Here is a 21,907-nt window from a genome sequence, read left to right on the forward strand (position 1 = left end):
GCAACTGCTGTAGAAATGCCTTGGTGAGGATCCAACAGACACGTTCCCCCCCCCCCCCCCGCCCTTGGAGCCCCTTTGTTTACAGGACTGAAGTGCTGGAAACAGAGCAGCTGCCAAAGAAAGGGGTGAAGATATTTAACACAACCACTTCCTTCTCTGCTGCTGGAAAGCGTTCAGGCTCAGCGCAGGGTCACAACACTCTGGGCTGTTCCGTTGGGACACAACTGGAGCAGTGGGAGGCGAGCAGAGGGGGAGGTGGGTTCAGTGCCTCCAAACCATTGGGTTTCTCAACGCGTTTGATCCTCCCCCCGGGCAGCTCTCTGCCCTCCCCATTGCTCACTGTATATTCCCTTCTGCCTTACTCCAGTCCAGGCGCTGTGCTTCCTGCTGAGCATCTCGGAGCCAACATGGGTAAGAGATCCAATGGTTGATTTGCTGCTTTCTGCTCCGTTCTGCTCTGTGAAACTTTGCTGGGTTTGCTGGCAGGGCTGAGCTCACCATTTTCTGCACAATTAAAGGTTTGTTCCGTTAAACTGCTGCACGCTGCCCCGGTTTTGCACAGCTGCGATGCGCTCAGGGAGCACTTCTTACACCATCGTTGCACACCTCTTTGAGTGACTCAGTATTAGGAGCTGATATAAACACTGAAATGTGCTGCCCCGAGTGGGAACGGGACGAAGGCACTTCCAGGAAACTGAGGAGCCGAGTTTCATTTTTCACTTATATTGTTGCTATGAACTTTTATTTCCTTTTCTGCTGCCCTGAAACGAAGTGGAGGGCACTGAAATAGATCAAAATGATTTTGCACGTCCCTAAATTGTTGCGTAATGTGAAAAGCAAGCGCCGTTCCCTCGCGATTTCCAACAGGTTTGGGCAACAGAACTTAAAGAAACATTTCTCAGCAAAGCCAGCGCTCATGATTCAGCAAAAGGGCCGATTCGGGTTATCTCCTGCGGGGAGTGCTTATCTCGGTGTGTTGCTTTGTGCCAAGGGCACAGAGCAAACAGTGCTTATTTTGTTTCAATGGCTAAAACGCGTGAAGTGGCAGCTGGCGGGCTGTGATAGTGGCCTTTTTGTGGGAATGGTGGTGGCAATCTGCAGCGAGTCACCAGGTGGTGTGGAAGGAATCAGTTAAACATTGTACTGCAATGCTGACCGTCACCAGGAGTGATGGATTGGCTGAAAGCCCTCAACAGAGGTCCATAAACCCTCACCACTTCTCTCCTAAACTCCCTCTTAGATGTGTGGGCACCTCTGTCGTTTGTCTTTGGAGGCTGAGGAACTGCTGCTGTACAATAGCACAGATAAAAGGCAAATCTTCATGCTCTTCTCTTTTATTTCCAGCTGTTAAACCTAAACAGTGAAAGAAAGTGCTTTCTTCTTGTGTTTATAGTTACTGAATTTGCTATGAAACGGTCCTACACAGACTATTTAGTGGCCATGGTGATAGGGAGGGTCGATGGTTGGACCTGGTGATCTTGGAGGTCTTCTCTAACTGTGAATTACTGCTTCTATGGAATCAGGCCTCCAAGATCCCCAGGTCCAACCTCAACCCATCCTCATCGTGCCCCAAAATAGAATCAAAGAGTCATTAAGGCTGAAGACCTCCAGTATCACCAACTCCAACCCCAATCCTCCTTCATTGTGTTCATGAACCATGAATGCTCTCAGTGTGTTTAATGATGGGTTATTAACATGGCATGGTGAATGCTGGAAGTGTGTTGCTACAAGATGGTGTAAATCACAGCTTCGTGACAAAACCCACATTTGCTGCTCCCAAATGGCCTCAGCAGCTCAGAACAGGAGGAATTGCATCACCCTCAAATGTCTTCAGGCAGTGAGATACAATGGGTCAGAATAAAGGAGTGTTTGAAAAAGATCATAGGGGGAGGAGAAACAAACAGGAGAAGCAAGGAGGAAATATTCTTTATTTGCTCTAGGCTTTCTCTAGAAAACGCAGATTTTTTTTCTCAAAGTGATCTGCAGAACACTTGATTTGCGGTGCTAATTAAGCTGTGGTCTGACACAGACTGCATTCCTTGCTAATTTGGCTGATTGAGAAAACTGGAATAAAGTTTCAATTATGGTGTATGGAACAAAGCAAACTTACTATGCTGTGTTTTCAGACACACACACAAATAAAACCAAACCAAACAACATTTCACAAAGAACGTGAAATTAAACCTAATCTGCTAAATTACTCTTTTTGAGGAGATCTCCTATTTGAAACCACAGATCTCCTCATGCAGAGCATGCACTGCTGGACGCAGTCTGCCTGCAGAGAAAACTCCTCACTCAAATGGGCAATGGGGCTGAAGCTGCCTCTGTGTTAGGAATCCTATCTGTGGCATTTGGGGGAAAAACAGTGCTGCTATAAACTTTTAAACATGCAGCACAAGAACTGCAAACCACGGGCTGGTTTGCTTGTTTTCATCACAGCCATTTGAGGCACTGAAGGAGGCAGCTGTGCTGTGTGTTTGCTTCTGTCAAAACGCGTTTTGTTGCATGTCACGCTGAAAAAATAGATGGATGCCATATTGCATAGTTCTTCTGTTATTGCGTTTTGTCCTGCTGATTATATTGCAGTGCCATCATATGCCAGTGCCACTCTATACTGACCAGTTCCATTCTGTATCAGTGCCATCATATGTCAGTGCCACTCTATACCAATCAGTCCCATGCCATACCAGCTCCATTATATACCAACCATTGCCATTTTATACCAGTTCCATAGTATACCAGTTCCATCATATACCATCTCCATTATAAACCAGTCCCATCTGAGTGTGGAGTCAAAGCTTCCTGCATTGTGGAATGGATTTTGCAGCCTCGAGCTTCTCTGTTCTGTTAAATCAGAGATTTAAGTGTTTCAGCTGAGCCTACAGACGTATGTGTTATAAATGCCCCTCAAAGCAATACTTCAGGTTAATGTTTTCTTAATTCCAGCCAACAATTTACTTATTTATTCCTTAGCACGTATGTTCTGTTTATGGTTAGGGAAGAAATTGTCGTACAAGGTTTGATAACATATTTATTTGGATACTGGTTATGGTTCAAGCTCATGCAAGGGGCTACAAAGACTGGGAAGGGTCTGAGTGTGTGTGGAGTGGCTGAGATTCCATGATTTGTTCAGCCCAGAGGAGAGGAGGCTGACAGGAGGCCTTGTGGTTGCCTATGGCCAACCCATGGCATCCTATGGTCAACTCATACCATTCTATGACCAACTCATGGCATCTTACGACCAACATGTGACATCCTCCAGCCCCATCATGAGATCCTGCAGCCCACCTACATCCTACAGCCCCCTCATGGGACAGTGGAGGGGCAGCACTGATCTCTGCTTTCTGGCTTTGCAGCCTTGTGTTCTACAGTTCTACCAAACATGTCCTTCCCTCTGAACTCAGAGCCCTCCATCAGATATGTTCCTTTCTTCTGCTTTTGGGATATTCTTCTCATCTCTCGATTCCCCTTCTTGCTTCCTAAAATGACGGTTTCCCCACTAAGCTGTCTTCCTTCTGCTGAATCATGACGGAGGCGTTCTGCTGGGGGTAAATGAATGTTGGTTGGAAGAACAGAGGTGAAGTTGCTAACAGAGAGAAGGTGACTGGTTCACAATTCCTCTTCCTCTCCTCCTTTCAGGTCACCTGCAGCGTCACCTCTTACCCAGGCAGTAAATCCTTAAAAATAGCCACTTCTTCAACATATGTTTGCTGAGAAAGACTGGAGGCTTTCCAACGATAATAAAATGGGCTGTTCAGACCAGGCAATCTGTCTCCTTGCCCACCTGGCAGGGGTTCAGCAGCTCTCTCTACAACATTGAGCACAATTTTCTTTAAACCTCCAGACCCATGTCCCATATTGATGCAGTTCGAAATTGTGAGACTGAACTCAGTGAAATGAAGGCCCAAATTTCTCATCATTTTTGAGTGTGGAGCAACTCAAGGAACCCCAGCACTGACCCGAGTCAGAGAGATTTACCCCATGGGCAAACAGAGAGATGTTTGCTCATGTCAGTTGAATCTGATATCAATCCATCTTTGAATGCAAAGCCAATGTCCCACTAGAGATGAATTTTGAAAGGATGTGGAGATTAAAACCTCTCCTTTGTTTCTCTCATCAGCAAAATGTGGAGCATGTGGCCCAGGATACGCAACTCCCCTGGACGCCATGAAAGGCAAGTGGTGCAGCACCTCCTAAATCCAGGCCATCAATATAAGGGGTGGTTTTCCAGTTCAGTGAGAAGTAGTTAGATGCCCTCTAGACTGACCCATTAATTAGCAAAACCAAGAAGATTTTAAATACCAGAGGGATTTGGTTTCACTCTTAACTGTGAGTTTGGCAAAGCTGTGTCAAAACAAAGATAAATGCATGGCTGTAGGATGCCAACATGCAACCAACTGTTCTGGGTTCTATACTGCAAAACAGAGCTCAGCTTTAAGAATACCGGGTACAAATTCCCATAATTTAGCCTCCAGAATGGTGTTTTTAGGTGAAGACCATTATAGGCTGCCCTCAGACTCTCTTATAGAAGTGCAATGAGAGAATGGGAGGAGAAAGGACCCAGATGTTCCATGGGGCATCATTTAATGGTACTGAGCTCTGGCTTCCTGACTTTTGGTGAGGAAGAATCATAATTCATAGATTTAGGGATTAAAAACAGTGTATTTCAGCGCTAAGCACAGAAATTTATCAAAATGGTTCCTTCTGGCCAGTAAATGCCTTCTGCTTTGGAAGGTCCCCGGGAGGAGATCGTCTACCTGCCCTGCATCTACAGGAACACCGGCATCCAGAAGCCGGACTACCTGGCCACCGTGGATGTTGACCCCAAATCCCCACACTACTGCAAGGTACTTCTTGTGGGATGGCCCTGATGCCTCTTGGTGATCCTGAGACATTTTCAGAGCATTTTTCTGCTTAGTGCTCTGGCAGTTCTCTTTCTATCACTTGCTGATCTATACCAAGTGCAAGAATTAAATCCTTGGAAGGCGGTACATCCCGTGTTGGTAGCATGGCCTTGGGAAATGAGTACATGAGGCAATAGAAATCTACTCCGTTTGTTTTGTAACTGGAGAGTTGACCGACTGGAGTGGGCGAAGATATTTTGGACTCTGATCTCCATATCTTTGAGGAACGGTGATTCTGGTTGGACAGCAAAGCTTTTCATCACCCATTCTCCATTTTATTTTATTTTTTTTTAATATATAACTACCATTTAGGTTTTTATTATGTAGGAGTGGAGGAAGCCAATTTCCCGAGACTCTGACAAATCCTTCTGTTATCTAAAATCCTCTTAGTTCTAGGGGAGAAGGGTAAAAGGCAGGAGCAAGAGAGCAAATGAATGAGCCAGTTTGCAACATTCTCAGATGCAATCAGGTGAAACTTGTGGACTCTGAGACTTGCACCACACGGACAACTTGGGTTTTTTGTTTTCTGTTTTTTGCTTGGTTTGGTTTTTGTTTTCTGTATAATTACTCCACATCTCCTTAATTAGCTGGAAATTTTTAAAGCTTTGGATGAATTTAACAGCACACAACATTTAACAAATGCCATGTAATTATGATGCCCAACTTTCCTCTCCCCATTTCTCGCTTCAGCTCTTTCACACCGACTCTGCTTCCTGAATCACAAACAGCCATTTCCTTCTGCCCTTTATTAATTTATGCTTTGACACAAAGACCCATTTCTTTGCCTGGGGTGAAAAACGATCCCAGACTGAATCTCAAGTCTGACGCTGCAGGTGATCCACCGCCTGCCCATGCCCAACCTGAAAGACGAGCTCCATCACTCGGGATGGAACGCCTGCAGCAGCTGCTTTGGGGACACCACAAAGAGTCGCAATCGTCTCATTCTCCCAAGTCTGATCTCATCCCGCATTTACGTGGTGGATGTGGGCACGGACCCACGAGCCCCCAGAATCCATAAGGTACATTTAGATGACTTAAAATACCTTTTCTTTTTAACCAAGATTGTGATGTTGACTGAGACTGACCAAGATTGGCCAAGATGGTGGTTATGACCAAGACAGTAATTTCATGGGTTCCAACCTCAAATTGGAACGATAGAATCTGAACAGCTTTGGAAGCTTTTGCCACATAATGGCGACTTGTGTGACTTTTGAAACTCCTACAGTTCACTGATAAATTACACAGCAAAACCTTGTGCTAATTAACACCTGATACAGTTAACACATTCAGCTGAGTATGTGTAGGTTGTATGTTTGTTAGGGATCCCAATGGCTTCAAATTCAATTGGATTTCCCTTGAGCTAAACCAGATCTTTGCATAAAGAACACCTCCTTGATATTTAATCCTTAGTTCCTAAGCTTACAATATGTTGATTTTTTTTATTTATTTGTATTTTTTAAAAAAAAAAAAAATCATTGAGTACAAAAGAAACAGAGGACCAGGCTGGGTGCAAACGTACACGTTGTCAGAGGCCACACTTGTGTCATGGTTTCAGCTGGGTTAGAGTTAATTTAGTTAATCCTACACCGCTGTGTAATGTTTCAGTACAAAGTGCCAGAAACAAACATGGTGTCCTCATCAAAAGGGACATTACAAGGCGTAATGTGTAATGCAAGGAAACATTTATGGGCTCTGATGTCTCTCTACCTGCCTGCAGACACGTTCATTCATAATCTTACAGCTCTGAGATCTTAAGAACGTTGCCAGACTTTAATTGTTATTTCAGAGGAATAAGAACCCCCAAAGGGCTCTTCTTATACAGTGGATTTTGTTTCAGACTAAATCTCTGACAAAACTCAAAGATGTTTTTTCCTCTGAACTCCAGAGGAGTGCGATGTCTGAAAACTGCACAGCGGTGTTTCTGCCACTGATCCTAATTAAACCCATTCTGACCATTCAACTGTTTATGTTTTGGAGAGGAACAAATAAATCTTTAACGTCGTGGTGGCGTTGCGTTTTTGGGCCAAGGAACAAGGAGGCAGCAAGTACTCAAAATCCCAAGTGGAACAACCCTCCTATGGCAGACGTCACACCTACGACTTTCTCATCCTTTGGGATTTGTCCTCTTTTTGGTAGAACTGGAGTTCTGTGACTGTAGTGATAGTCTGACTGTATGTCATCTCCTTGCAGATTGTGGAGCCCGTGGAGTTGTTCTGGAAGGGGAATGTGGCAAATCCCCACACCTCCCACTGTCTGGGCAACGGTGACATCCTTATCAGCTGCTTGGGAGATCCGTCCGGCAATGGAAAAGGTAAGTGTAAGGTCACGTTTCGAGTGTTTAGCAAATAGACATCAAATACTGAGATGTTATTGACATTATTTAACACGTTCCATCCATCTCCTGCAGGTGGTTTTGTTCTGCTGGATGGAGAGACTTTTGAAGTGAAGGGAAACTGGGAGAAAGGGGGGAAGTGTCCTCCCTTTGGTTATGACTTCTGGTACCAACCGCGGCACAATGTCCTGATGAGCACTGAGTGGGGGACCCCCAAAGTCCTGGCTGATGGGTTTAACCCAGTGGATGTTGAGAAAGGTGAGGGATCTTTGGTTTAACCTTCCTAAAGTAAAGGTTTTTCTTTGTTAAAGATGGAATAATCCCTTCTGTGCTTATTTGTGCCTGACCTCACCCACCAGGGCATTATGGCCAGCGCATCAATGTGTGGGACTGGAGCTCCCACACCCACATTCAGGCAATTGACTTAGGGAAGGGCTCCATCCCTTTGGAAATTCGTTTCCTCCACAACCCTGATGCTGCAGAAGGATTTGTTGGATGTTCTCTGAGCGGAACAGTGCATCGCTTCTACAAGACAGAGGTAGTGACAGTGACAGCCACGTTGGCACTGGTTGTGTTGGAAATCCACTGATCACCTCAGAAACAGTACAATTCTGATTTAAAGGTCTTCTCATTCCTGTACAACTCTAGCCAAGCAATAATGCTGTGCTAGAGAGCAAACCTTCCTACCAGCCCATGCAATGGCTTTCTGAAGCCACAGTGTGGTCCCTCATTGCTGAGAGCCCTGTCATGTCCATCCCTGCCATGCAGACCTCATGGCTGACATCAGGGCAGTAACAACGCTGAGTTCTCTCCTCTTTCTGCAGAAAGGAGACTGGGCAGCAGAGAAGGTGATTGAAGTACCCAGCAAGAAAGTGCAGGGATGGCTCCTCCCCAACATGCCTGGTAAGTGTGAGCACAGTGGAAGGAGGAATGGAGCATTCTCCCCTTTGGTTCCATAATGCAATGTAGCTATTTGGAAATTCTTATCCTTAAGTAGCAAACACTTCCCTTGTCAAACACTAAACATCTGTTTGGGTTCTTTGTATGATACTTGAAATATAACCAGTTATTCATGCTTATAAGCCAGCAGGTGGGAGCGGTGGTCAGGGCTCTGCTTCCACATTGCTCAGTGCCTGAGGTCCATTTCTCTGGAGAAATAGTTTGAGTCTTCCAACAACCAACAGCCCCATAGAGATTCATCCTCTCAGAGTGTTCAGAACAGTCCTGGGGATGCAGCTGCAGCCTCCACTGTGTCAGCACTGAGTTTCCAGGGATGTCTGTGCTTGTTCTGGTCCTGTCCATCTCATGGCTCTGCTGCTGAATGTTATGCAGGTCTCATCACTGACATCCTCATCTCGCTGGACGACAGATTTCTCTACTTCAGCAATTGGCTGCACGGTGACATCCGCCAATACGACATCTCCAACACACGGCAGCCCAAACTGGTGGGGCAGGTAAGCAGCAGCAGGACAGCTGTCCCATACAGCAGCACAGTCTTATTTCTCCCTTTATTGCTTTCACGTTCCTTTGGTACCTACACCATTTCTCACTCCTCCCCCCGCTTTGGCTGCAGGTGTTCCTGGGAGGCAGCATCGTAAAAGGTGGACCTGTGACTGTGGTGGAAGACAAGGAGTTGAAGTGCCAGCCAGAGCCGTTTGTGATCAAGGTAAGTTCTCCTGATGTGCACACTACAATTTGTCAGCACTCTGCTAATTCTGATCCATTTTGAATCTCTACAGCGCAGTCAAACATAGAAAGCAATACATGAGCTATTGAACGTATAAAGCAATATCTGAGCTGTAAAGGCTATGAAGCAGTATGTGAGCTTGCTTGTGTCTTGGCTCCCAGCCTGGACTGCAGGTATCCCATTTCAGCACAAGATGGAGTAAATCCTGGTGAGCGTTCTGGGTCCCTGTGGAGTTGTACAAGCTGTTTGGTTACACCAACGCCCGTGTAATGACACCTTCCCTGCTGCTGTTAGCTAATTTGAAGCAAAGGCAGTGTGTGTTCATTACTCCTCATGATAACCATTCAGCAACCAAAGTACTCCACCAGCTCCCGCTGATCTGCAGCGTTCCTTGTGGGTGGGTGTGTATGTGGGTTCCCAGGTAAAGAGTTCAACAGCACCTGTCATCAGGATAGAAGAATTAAAGAGCATTAATTATCACTGGTTATCAGCAGTTCTCAGCCATTAACAGTGTTCATTAATGTTATCACTGTCAAGGCAGCTACTTACGGAGCTTCTTATGGGATGCTCAAGAACTGAGTATGCTCATCACGGAGATCTGTTGACCAGAAGATGGTTTCAGGCTGAAGAACATTCCAGGAGGTCCCACATACTCCTTCATTTCATAGTGCAGATTGAAACCCAGCTGCGGTTGGAGCTGGGGTCACAGCTCTGTCCTGCACCCACCCTTTGCTTGATTCCTGACGCACACATCTGAGCACATCAACACCATCCCTTCACCCCTTTTTTTTCGTCCTGTGGTTCTGTGAATTAAGCAGGACTCATCTTCAAGGCTTTCAATAAGGAATTAAGCTCCCTATGAGGAATACTTTGTCTCTAAGTCAGATCTGTTGCTCCTGGGTGCAGGAGTTCCAAGCAATGGATGCTCCTCCAAGCAGCAGAACCACTGTGATGTTTTGTTCCTCTTTGCTGCTGCCCAGCATGCCTGGAGCACTCTGTGCTCTGATCCTATTGCAGGGGAAGAGGGTGCAGGGCGGACCACAGATGATTCAGCTCAGTTTGGATGGGAAGAGGCTGTACGTCTCCACCTCTCTATACAGCGGATGGGACAAACAGTTCTACCCGGATCTTGTCAAGTAAGAAAACTTGACCGAAAGAGGAAAGCTGGGTGACCCTGTGCTCAGGATTCCTTTCTTAAATCAAGGCGTGCATGTACCATCGGGGACAGACTCTCTTTGTCGCTCAAATACCCAACAACTCCGAGTCCTTCTCTTATGTCTGCTGTGTCCCTTTTCCAGGGAGGGCTCCGTTATGCTGCAGATCGATGTGGACACTGAAAGAGGTGGATTGAAAGCGAATACAAACTTCCTGGTGGATTTTGGGAAGGAGCCTGACGGGCCGGTGCTGGCTCACGAGATTCGTTACCCCGGTGGTGACAGCACCTCGGACATCTGGATATAAGTGTGTATGGAGCCATTTTCATGGCTGCTTTCTTGTTACTATTGACTTCTTGGTTGATTCTCTATATCCCCCCCCACCCCCCTTCTTTCCTGCAGGTGAATCAGTCCAGTGAACCACCGTCTGAATTTCAGCTTCTATTGGGGTGAGCCACAGAAGCTGCAGTTTATTCTCATTCTCTGAGGCAGCCAAGTAAACCTGAAACACATCCTACATCGCTTTCATTCCTCTGATCTTCGCCTTTATAAAGAGCTGTGCAATCACAAACTGCCTGCGGGCCTCACCGTTTGCAAGGACTGTTTGCACCCTGTTTGAAGGGTGGTGGAGGAGCCGCTCCTGGGTAACTCCAGAAGAAGTGCACATTTCACAGAGTGCCCTTTCCCTGCAAAGCTTAATTTACTCATCAAGTAATCAGCGATTTACAGTACAGAATCCTGCACTGCTAACCTGAAGCCACGCGTTTCCAGACCTGGGTTAACTTTTAACACTTGTGTACCAATGCTGTATAAGAAAAGTCAACAATAAAACCGTTCTTTGAATCAGGTGGAGCTTTTTTGTTTTTCTCTTTAGCACTTTATCATTACTTTGTTCCAAGGAGCGTAAATAACACAAAATAATGCAGGATCTCTGCAGGGAGCAGCAGTGACACCTGCCTGGAAGTCGCGAGAAGCACTCAGAAACCATTCCTCTTGATTTGCTAGGAAATCATTATCTACACTTAGTACTACCGGAGCCCATATATATATATATATGTTTATTTGTTTGTTTGTTTGTTTTCCCCAACTATTTCCAACTGTACGACCGATTTCTGAACGTGGTGATCCCCCCACGGCCGCATGAGGGCAGAACACAACCTGCATTGCACTGCAGCGCATCCATCCGTACGGTACAAACACGCAGTACGTGAAGTCCCCAAATCAGAAAATAGAGAAGAAAGAGAAAAACAAAAGGGAAGAAGTGACCGAGTTTAAAATATTTCTTCGTTTCTCAGCATCTACAAAGCTGGACACTGCGGAGCTGAGCAGTGAAGGCAGTGCTTCTCAGGATTCCAGGAGGAAAGCCGATGCGTCTCACTGCACTGATGAGATCAGTCCCCATAGCAGGTTGAGCCAGGTGGGAAGGGGAGAACACCCACCCTGGAGAGCTGGAGGAGGTTTGGAGAGGGCTCCCGTCGTTGGAGGAGTTCTTGGAGGTTGGAGGTGCTCTGAGCAGCCCAATGTCCTTGGTGAAGCAAGGTCTCCTCCCAACACCCTCAGTGTGCTGTGCCGGTGGTGCGCCAGATTGCATCACCTCCCATTGCCCATTATCCAAATTACAGCATGTTCTTCCTTATCAGGGTAGGAAGTGATGGGCAGGAGGAGGGAAGCAGCTGCCATCTCGCTGTGGGCTGTCCTGAGAAGCCCCGATTGCTCTCCAAGATGTGGCTTGCCATCAGTGCTGGCCACAGGGAGCTTTTCTTGGTTCAATAACAGCTCACGCCGATGGTGCTCTCGCTAACCATCGCTTTCTTGCTCATTGGTGTTGCTGAGCCTGCTTTTCCCCTTCCTCCTATCAGCTTTAATTAGAAAATTCTACACCCCACAGCTTGGTTTTGTGAGGGATGCCAAAGACGTCACCAAGGAAAGCCAAATGGGATGACCAGCAAACTTTATTAACGCGTAGAAGACTAATGATCTTTCTAATTAGCAGTTGTGCAGATGCAAGAAGAAGGTGCTGTGAGGCATGCAGCAAAAGCATGCTGTCAGGGGACGCAACTGACCCCTGAAACTGCCTCTGATGGAGCAGCAGCTTCTTGTGAAGGGCTGTGTTCATGCCATCAAGGCCAACAATGACCATAGCAAGCCAGGTCCAAGTCTTGAGCCTTTGCCCCTGCATTTGTAAAGCAACAGCCCCGTGCATCAGTATGGGATAGGAGCAGAGTGTATGAAAGCAGCACAGAGGAGAATGACCTGGGGGTGTTAGCTGACAGCTGGCTGAAGATGAGCCAGCATTGCACTCACATGGCCAAGGATGCCAAGGGCATCTGGGCTTATATCAGCCATAGCACAGCCAGCAGGAGCAGGAGTCGATCATCCCACTGGGGTCAGACTCTGTCCCCAGGTAATGACAGGACAAGAGACGATGACCTCAAGTTGCACCAGGATAGGTCCAGGTTTCATATTAGGAAAAACTGCTCTGAAAGAGGGGCGATGTGTTGGTACAGACAGCCCAGGGAAAGGATGGAGTCACTGACCCTGGATCTGCTCAAGGTGTTAGATTGCCCCAGAGCTTCATGGCTTCATCTCAGCCCTCAGACAGAGACGTGACATGTGTCAGGGTCCAGATTTCTGTGGCCTTGCTGAGCTCAAGGCTCATAATTTCCAACAGCTGCTGATGGGAGCAATTATCTAGCTGGGCTTCTCATCCCTCATGTGGAATCTGCAAGCTTTGCACACTGATATGTCAAGAACTCCACGATGGGGGACAGCGTTAATTAGTGATGTCCTGCACGGTCCATGGAGGCCAGCAGAGCCTGGCCAAGTCCCACTGGAGATGAGCAGGGCCCCACAATCTGATAGCGTGGCTTGTGCTTGAGGAAAGGACCTGCATGGAGCAGCAGATTTTTCCTCTAGATTGCTGGGTAGCAAGGCGGAAACAAGCCACAGCACTGGTCTGGCACCTCCCAACGCTTGGGAGCGTTTGCTCCTCCTTTGGCAGCTTGCTCAGTGCCCCCCACCCCTCTGCCGTGTATATAAGGCCCCTCAGAGTCCTGCCACTACACATCCACTCCAGTCAGGCAGACAGCAAGCAGCTCCTCCAGCTCCAGCACCTCCGTCTTGGTGAGAGTCAACCAGAAGGCCTTCAGCATGGGTAAGGAACGCTCTGCAGCCTCCCTAGAACTGTTTCCAGGGGCCTCTCTGTGCTTCGAAAATCCATTTCCATTTGGCTCTGGGATCTATGATACAGCTACAGGAGAAGCTGGAGTTATTTTCCTTTCTAGAGCTTCAACACTGACATGGTTCTCCATGTCAGTTCTCTCTCCATTGCTGCTGATGAACCCGGGACAAGCGTGGGATGCAGAGGGGAACGGAGTAGTGCTCTAATCTGTGATACCCCATGGTCATGGTTTAATGCGCATGGAAGTGATGGGTCAGAGGTTGGACTTGATGGTCTCAGTGATCTTTTCCAGTCTTAATGATTCCATGGTGCCCAGTGGCACCTGGGGGAGGATTCCTTTCCTGTACCTGAGATTTGTCAGGGCCACCATAAACGGAAACGCTGGTCATGGAGTCCTTGAAGGGAGCCAGGGTGGGAGAAGTTCACTGCAAGGAACAGAGTCTTCTGAATAGGCACCACTGAAGGATATGGATGTTTCCCAATTTGTTCTTTTCTTTTTCTCATTTCAGACAGATGCAGAGTTCAGTGCTACCAGTACCCCAGCTGCCCAGATACAGTGCAATGCAGGTCCTACCAGGCATGTCCTCCTGAAGGTGAGTCTTTGCAAAGGAGCTCTGCCTTTGCTTCTGTCTTTAACTGAGAGTCCCCTGAAGCTTTTAATTGCCTCCATTGTTATTTCATAGCATGTTCTAACACAAGATCTCCATGTACTTAGCTCCTAGAGAGGAGGTTGCATACGTGACATGTACTTACCGAGAAACAGGCATTGACCAACCTGACTTCTTGGCCACCATCGATCTCAACCCCAGATCTCCATATTACTGCCAGGTCAGCACCGACCTGTCTCTGATGGCTGCTATGGCAGACTGACCACATCTATTGCGCTACTTTGAAACGATTCCTTACTTTAAAGCTTTGACCTTTCCAATTCCAAGATGCTGATTGCATGAAGGTACCTTTTTCTGCCCATCTCCCTGACTAATCCCTGACTCTACCTTTGGCTGCCCAGGTGATCCATCGCCTGCCCATGCCCAACCTCAAAGACGAGCTGCATTGTTCAGGATGGAGCGCTGGCTGCTCTGGCAGCATCTGCTTTGACAATGTCACAACGAAAAAGAACAAGCTGATCCTCCCTGGTCTGATTTCTTCCCGTATTTACGTGGTGGATGTGGGCACGCAGTGCCGGGCTCCCACAGTGTGTAAGGTATGGGGTTCACAGACTAGTTTTTGGGAAGGAGTTGGGAACTGGTGCTTCTGTGGTGGTACAGAGGGAAGAAGGTTCTCTCCTTTTCTTCTCCTTCCCCTTCCCTGGTTTTAGTGACCAGGTTCACTTTTTCCTTGGCTTTGAAGACGTGGGTCATGGTTCCCTCTCAAATCTCTCCTTGTTAGACTGAAGAAGGCTCCCATCATTTTCTTCCCTTCTCTCTGCCTGTTGCATTCAGGGAGTATCCAGTAACTGGAGGTCAGGTCACACACCCCATATTTAGCCCCTACCTCTCTCAGTGGGATGGACAAATGAGCCCATGCAAGTTGTGTGTTGTTCTATCCATGTTGTCCATATAAAGAGGAAATCAGTAGCTTCTCTTCTTCTTTCCAAGGATGAAGACAACATAGTAGGTCTATCATCTTTGTAGGAAAGCTCCTGCAATCACCAGGCCTTTGCAGACAGCTCCAACAAAGCAGGGCTCTGTCATGTAGTGTGAAACGAACTGATCAACCAAGAGACTTATCTGTGTGCATGTCTGCTTCTTCCAGATGATTGAGCCAGTGGATGTCTTCTGGAAGTGCAACAAGGGACACCTTAGCGTACCTCGCAGCCTGCCCAACGGTGACATTCTCATTGCCAACATGGGAGATGCAGCTGGCCATGGGAAAGGTACTGCCATGACATAAGAAGGCTGGGAATAGTTCTGGCGGGGAGGAAGAATATCTGGTGAGCTCAGCCATTGTGGGTAACGTGGTCACTGCATGCACACTGAAGTAAAGAATTGAGATCTGAAAGTGTGATAAATTTTTGGACCTGAAAATTCAGTATAGCTCAGGTGGAAAGCGGAACTACACATGGACTTATGTAAAACAAGAAGCTGCAGAGTGTGCAGCTAGGAATCTCAAAGCAGAAAGTATCCAGAGGAGCTTGGTCATTGGAGCCACAGAAATACACCACAGGTCCACAGCATTTAGAAGTGATCTGTTGTGTTTACCTCTGGGGCCACAGGTGGATTTATTGTGCTGGATGGAGAGACCTTTGAGCTGAAGGGCAACTGGGAACACGAGTGCGAGATCCCCCCAACGGGCTATGACTTCTGGTACCAGCCACGCCACAACGTTCTCATTAGCACCGCCGGGATGGTCCCAAGGATTGCGGGACGAGGATTTAACCCAGATGACCTGAAGAAAGGTGAGGGAACGGGGTTGCAGGCGCTGGGCCACAGCTCAGCAGGCTCATGGGAGGATGCAGACGTTCTCACTGTATGGGTGGGAGCTGCAGAGAGGGGACAGGCAGAGCATGTGTATGCATCAACCATCTCCAGGGCTGCCCTCCCCTCATGACTCACATCTCTTCCACCTCAGGGGTCTTCGGGCGCCGCCTGAACGTGTGGAATCTGTCCTGCCGGACCCTCACGCAGTGCTTCGACCTGGGGGAGGACTCGTTGCCCCTGAGTGTTAAGTTCCTCCACAACCCCGATGCTGCCGAGGGCTACGTCAGCTGTGCCCTCAGCGGCATCATCTACCGCTTCTACAAGTGCGAGGCAAGTGCTGGGCCTGCAGCCCTGGAGCCACAGCTCTGGGACCACCTGAGAGTCCCCTGATGGAGGGCTGACAGCTGAGAGCAAGGAATGCCAGCCTTGCTGTTGGTGTCAGCAATGTGTTTCTTGGACAGAGAGACAGCTGGGCGGTGGAGGAGGCCATCAAGATACCAGCCAAGGACGTGTCGGGATGGATTCTGCCCAAGATGCCAGGTGAGCCCTCCGTGCTGCTCCCCATTTCCTCCTGGCGCACTGAGCCGTGCAGGATGCCTTCTGGGGATGCTGCCTCACCCACGGATCTTTCTTCTCTGCCCTGCCAGCCTTCCCCACCGACCTGGTCATCTCCCTGGATGACAAGTACCTGTACGTCAGCAACTGGCTGCACGGGGACATCCGCCAGTACGAGATCTCCAGGACCTGCAAGCCCCGGCTGGTGGGACAGGTGAGGCAGGGCCAGGAGGCTGCACTCCTGGTTCCGTGGCTGTGGGTGGTTGTGGTTAGGTCAGGTGTTACACATCCCCTTGCCTTGCCTGCAGGTGTTTGTGGGAGGCAGCATCCTGCGAGGTGGGCCCGTGACGGTGTGCAGAGATGAAGAGCTGAAGTGCCAGCCAGAGCCCTTGGTGATCAAGGTGAGTGCTGCAGGCTCTGCCCCACGGCGTCCTCTGCACTTGGGCTCTGCTCTGCTCTCCGTTTTGCTGCTCCTGCTTTTGCGCATCTGCTGAAAGGAAGGAGCCAGCAATGTCACTGCTCTCTGTTGTGCCTCCAGTGCAAGAGGGTGTACGGCGGCCCTGCTAAGATCCAGCTCAGCGTGGATGGCAAGAGGCTGTACATCACCAACTCCTTCTACAGCACCTGGGACAAGCAGTTCTACCCGGACGTGGTCAAGTAAGGAACCTCTGGGGGAAAAAGGGTCCCTTTTGGCTGCCCTCGTGGGTGGGAATGGGAAAGGACACACAGCGCTGCTCTTGTCTGCAATGCTGCTCCATCGCCCCTCGCAGGGAAGGCTCTGCCATGCTGCTGATCGATGTGGACACGGAGAAGGGAGGCCTGACAGTGAACAAGAACTTCCTGGTGGATTTTGGAAAGGAACCCAACGGGCCTTGCCTTGCCCACGACATTCGCTTCCCTTGCGGAGATTCCACCTCCGACATCTCAGCCTAGGTGCCATGGGACGGCTCCCTTCTTCTCTCTGGTCTGTAGAGCAGCCATTAAACAGAGTGTAGGGTGATTGGGTTGGGGGTCCCATTCCTTGCTGGAATCTACATTTCTGCAGCCAGTCCAGGCAGCCTTTGCTTTCTATGCACACAAGTCCCTGGCTGTGCTTCCCAGTGCACAGCTCAGATCCTTGCTCAGACTCAGAGCCGTGCACAACACACAGCTCCTTTCAGTCAACATTTGCATCCTCGCCGTGCCATACAGAGCCAGCTGGAGGCTGCTGAGCTCTCTGTTACGATTCAGAGTTTGCTCACACTAGCTGATGAAGGCCACAGAAGTTGAAGTGCCCACGTTGTCCGAGTTGCTGCTTTTCAGCCATGTCTGTTGCTGGGTGCTCCTTCCTGGCACAGGGGCACATGGAAGTCCCTGGCACATGCCAGTGCCTGGGCCAGGAGGTGTTGTATCGCTGAAGGAGTGTGAAGTGCTTCAATCAGAAAGGGATGCCTGATTCCTGATGCTGGTTTTCATGTGTTCTGCTTCAAACATAAATAAAACTCTTCTTTGCATCACCTCAGTCTTCATGTCTTAATTCATGGAAGCCCTTTCTGTTTCAGAGCAAAGCATGTTGGCAGTCGCTTTCCTGCTTCAGCTAGGAGTGACTTCTCTAAGGAATGTGTAGCGCTGTTGTCACTCCAATCAGTGTCTTGAATATCCTACCGTTTAATTTAGAAAAGATTGAGAGACCACATGTAGTTATTCCAATGGAGTCACGTCTGTTTTGTGCCTGGCATGCTGATGTTGTGAGGGCTGAGTGGTTCAACAAACCTAAGGCAATGTGAAGTTGGGTTTTCACTTGCATTACTCTGCACTCCTTCTGTGGTATGGGCAAAGATGAGCTCAGCACCTTCCAACTTCAGAATAGAATTCTCTCTTTCACTCCAAGAAATGAGCTTGGAGTTTCTCTCCACAGAGAGATGTGGTTATCAGAGCTGTAGACCATCCCCTGCTTCCCATGTGCTTTGTGGAGCCTTACCCGCTGATGCCAAAGCCCTGCCTTGCAATGCAAGCCTTCCTGTTGTGCAAAACAACAACCACTGCCCCAGGGATGCTCTGCAGAAGCTCTTCTGCACACTCACCCATGTTTTCATTAGTCCCATTTGCCTCCGGTCTCTCTACAAAGGCACAATTTGCAGCCATAATTAGTTTGGAGACTGCAAAAATTAGAGTAATAAAGAGCATGCTTCTAAGTTTCAGCCTTTCATGTTCTTGGAAGAACACAACTTCATTGACTTCCTCCACATTTCCCATGGTCAAAGTTATTGTACCCTTAATGGTCCTGGGAGGAAAGTAAGCCTCCAAAATGAAGTGTGCAGGAGTTCTGGAAGAACTCGTCCTCTTAGCTGGGTTCTTCTCTCATCAACGGGAGAGAATGAGATGAGATGAGATCCTGAGTTTCAGGTGGTGGACCTCATGTAGGACACATCATTGGGTGCAGTGGATGTGGACATTGTGCTTCAGGTATGGGCCTGTTCCCAAGGCTTTGGGTCCTGACTAATGTGTCTGGTGAACGTGGGAACATGCATGAGTCAACCTGAGGAAGGTGGAACATGGAGCATTGCAGGAGTGTGGATGTGCTGGGTGTTGGTGGAGCTGGGTGCTGAGGTTGGATACTTTCTCTGTCCCCTCTTGTGGTTGGCTGGAAGATGCACCCGAGCATTTCAACATCACAAAACGCTTTGTTTTGTGGGCACAACCTCAGCTGAGGATGGAGTTACGTGAACAGCCATGGGCATGTTTGTACTGCAACAGTCACTGGTGCTCCTGGTTAAGAAAAAACATGTAGATTGAAGACTACGAGGGAAAGGAATGTCCTGACACATCACTGTGACCACACAATCAGTGCGAGTGCTCCATCCTGCCCTCAGTCCTTTTCTCTGATGCACCCTTCACTAAGGACCATTTCCAGGGAGATGAGGATGCAAATGTAACCACCTGGCTACTGCGATGACAATGCATTTCTTAGAGAACCGTGCAGAGAAAACATGGACATTGTAGAGGGTTGAAAAGGAGGTTGATTTACTCATAAATGGACGAGTCACTGATGGATAATTTGCTTCCACATAGGATGAGCACAGAGAAGTGTGAATTGATTCCTTGGAGTGGGACCTGGAATATTCAGGTAAACAGCTCAGCTGTGAATGCAGTTCTTCAGGTAGAGACACAGAGTTGTGCAGTGCAGTCTATGCGCCATGAAGAGCAGAAGGTCCTCCTCATCCATTTCCCATCCACACACTGCTGTCTCTCCTCTGATGTCCTCTGGTGCCAACGAGGTGATCCAGCAGAAAGCTGCATGGCCAAGAGGTGACTCACCATCCCTTGGTGCCCGGTGTCCCGTGGGGTCATTTGGTGGCAGCCTGAAGTTCTCATTACCCCATGCCTGAACTCACAGCCTAAGGATGTGGGTTTTTGATGGGTTTGTCAAGTTGTAGCCATGGGCTGTAGTGAGAAAGAGTGATCTCACTGTCCATGCAGTTCTGCTCAGAGCTCTCTGTCCCATCCCTCCAGCCATCATGGTGGATATTGGCCTTGCATAAGCCTGCCTGCTCCAAGTCACTTGGAGTTGGCTGTTTCCAGTAGATCAGATGAGTGACTGCCAGAAAAAAACAACTCCTGATTTATTTTGTCTTGAGGGCTGTGCACCTAGCATGCTTCCAAGCTCTGTGAACTTGTCATAGGATCAGAGTCATAATCATTATGTTGGAAAAGACCCTCATGGTCATCAAGTCCAACCATCAACCTGACCAGACTCAGAGTCACCACAGTGCTTAGTCCCATCTCCAACTGCAGGCAGACCCTTTCTGGCCATCTCATTTGGGTCAGTGCTGTTCAGGTGCTCATTGGCACAAGCTGTGCAATCCAGTTGCTGAACACACCATCAGCCCTCAGCTTTGATCCCAGCACCACTCCCAGCTGCAGCAGTGCTCCAAGAGAAGCAATGAGGGCAGTGTTCGCCTCACTGCATCCCCAGGGCATCGTAAGGGACCGCGTGCATTGAGCTCCCCTTTCTCTCTGCGTGAAATAGGACTCACCCATGTGCTCCAATGCCTGTCTGACCTGACAGATGGGCGTCATCACTTCGGGGTGAAAGAGAGACATTACATGTTTGGATGATGTGTCATTAAGGAAAAGAACAAGCCGATACTTCTGAGTATAATTTTGCCCTGATTTCATGCCATGGAGACAAGAACAAACTCCGGGGCTGTGTGTGGTGTGGCTGGGGTGACATGATCCTGGGAAGGGAATGAGACTGGGAGCTTTTGGAAGATAAAGAGGAAGAAGTTAATGAGGAAGAAGTTGTTTTAATTATCCCCTCAGTTCTTCTGTAGGCAAATGTGAAACTGAGACTCAACCCTAAAATACAATCATTAAAAAGAGACCTCAGCCTGGATACAGAAAGAATGGTAAAGTGGCACATTTGGATGCAGTTCCTTTGTCCACAAGACAGTTTTCTTCTTTTGCAGAGGAGATTGGTGGAGTTTAGAAGAAACTCATTGGGGCTGCCTTGCTTGCGACAGCGGCTTCTTTCCTGGAGGTGCACTTTGTGTCTTCCTCCAGTGATCATCCTGAGAAAGAGCAGTTCCTCCATTGGCTTATGCCTGTGAATAAAAGACAAATGTCAGCATGATGATGTCATTTTGTCACCTTCCTTCCCAGCAGCGGTACAATTTTGTATTTCTCAGTTGTTGCACATTTTCCCTCACACCAGTGAAGGTTTCAGGTGAGGATGTCTGTCAGTTTGAGTCAAAAATCCCCCAGTTCCATCTGTTTCTCATTCTCTGCTGTTAGGAGAATTGGGACCACTCATTCCACACATTGCAGTGATTCCTTTGTGCCTCAGTGCTGATGAAATGTCAGGCCCTGCTGAAATGTGGGTAGGAATGGGAAGGGGGAGAACACCCACCCTGGAGAGCTGGAGGAGGATTGGAGAGGGCTCCCATCGTTGGAGGAGTTCTTGGAGGTTGGAGGTGCTCTGAGCAGCCCAATGTCCTTGGTGAAGCAAGGTCTCCTCCCAACACCCTCAGTGTGCTGTGCTGGTGGTGCACCAGATTGCATCACCTCCCATTGCCCATTATCCAAATTACAGCATGTTCTTCCTTATCAGGGTAGGAAGTGATGGGCAAGAGGAGGGAAGCAGCTGCCATCTCGCTGTGGGCTGTCCTGAGAAGCCCCGATTGCTCTCCATGTTGCGGCTTGCCATCAGTGCTGGCCACAGGGAGCTTTTCTTGGTTCAATAACAGCTCACGCCGATGCTGCTCTTGCTAACCATCGCTTTCTTGCTCATTGGTGTTGCTGAGCCTGCTTTTCCCCTTCCTCCTATCAGCTTTAATTAGAAAATTCTACACCCCACAGCTTGGTTTTGTGAGGGATGCCAAAGACGTCACCAAGGAAAGCCAAATGGGATGACCAGCAAACTTTATTAACGCGTAGAAGACTAATGATCTTTCTAATTAGCAGTTGTGCAGATGCAAGAAGAAGGTGCAGTGAGGCATGCACATTGTGACAGCAAAACCTAATACACCCGGGATTAGCTTGGCAGCAACAAGCATCCACTGACATCTTGACTGGAAGGGTCCAGCTGCTGTTGGTCACAATCCTTCTTCCACCTCTGTCCATAGCAGTGACAATGCTGAGATGGATTTTGGCCAAACAGATCATGAGTTCTCCCACAAACCTGTTAGCAATGGCA

General features: G+C 48.4%; 2 protein-coding genes across 3 annotated transcripts; both read left to right on the forward strand.

Annotated features, from left to right (window-relative positions):
* The first annotated feature begins 202 nt into the window (after positions 1-202).
* LOC140263638 (methanethiol oxidase-like) lies at positions 203-10,929 on the forward strand. Of its 2 annotated transcripts, XM_072358675.1 has the most exons (14): positions 203-255; positions 368-411; positions 4,121-4,174; positions 4,735-4,847; positions 5,738-5,923; positions 7,095-7,215; positions 7,312-7,494; positions 7,596-7,774; positions 8,061-8,139; positions 8,569-8,690; positions 8,810-8,902; positions 9,941-10,059; positions 10,222-10,384; positions 10,480-10,929. In XM_072358675.1, exons 2-13 carry the CDS (start codon positions 408-410, stop codon positions 10,382-10,384), a joined length of 1,416 nt encoding a protein of 471 aa, XP_072214776.1. In that variant the 5' UTR covers positions 203-255; positions 368-407; the 3' UTR covers positions 10,480-10,929. The 2 variants fall into 2 exon arrangements, with proteins under 2 accessions (XP_072214776.1, XP_072214775.1); XM_072358674.1 differs by lacking the exon at positions 203-255 and having other exon boundaries at positions 301-411; positions 10,222-10,388; positions 10,480-10,922.
* Positions 10,930-12,381: 1,452 nt separating this feature from the next.
* LOC140263601 (methanethiol oxidase-like) lies at positions 12,382-17,166 on the forward strand. The gene is made up of 13 exons (XM_072358611.1): positions 12,382-12,481; positions 13,118-13,231; positions 13,768-13,821; positions 13,974-14,086; positions 14,268-14,462; positions 15,014-15,134; positions 15,474-15,656; positions 15,830-16,008; positions 16,140-16,218; positions 16,326-16,447; positions 16,542-16,634; positions 16,772-16,890; positions 17,004-17,166. The coding sequence occupies exons 1-13, from the start codon at positions 12,382-12,384 to the stop codon at positions 17,164-17,166; spliced, it is 1,635 nt and encodes a 544-aa protein (XP_072214712.1).
* The last annotated feature ends 4,741 nt before the right edge of the window (positions 17,167-21,907 follow it).

This window comes from Excalfactoria chinensis, chromosome 32 (assembly GCF_039878825.1).
Source record: "Excalfactoria chinensis isolate bCotChi1 chromosome 32, bCotChi1.hap2, whole genome shotgun sequence".
Taxonomy (NCBI): domain Eukaryota; kingdom Metazoa; phylum Chordata; class Aves; order Galliformes; family Phasianidae; genus Excalfactoria; species Excalfactoria chinensis.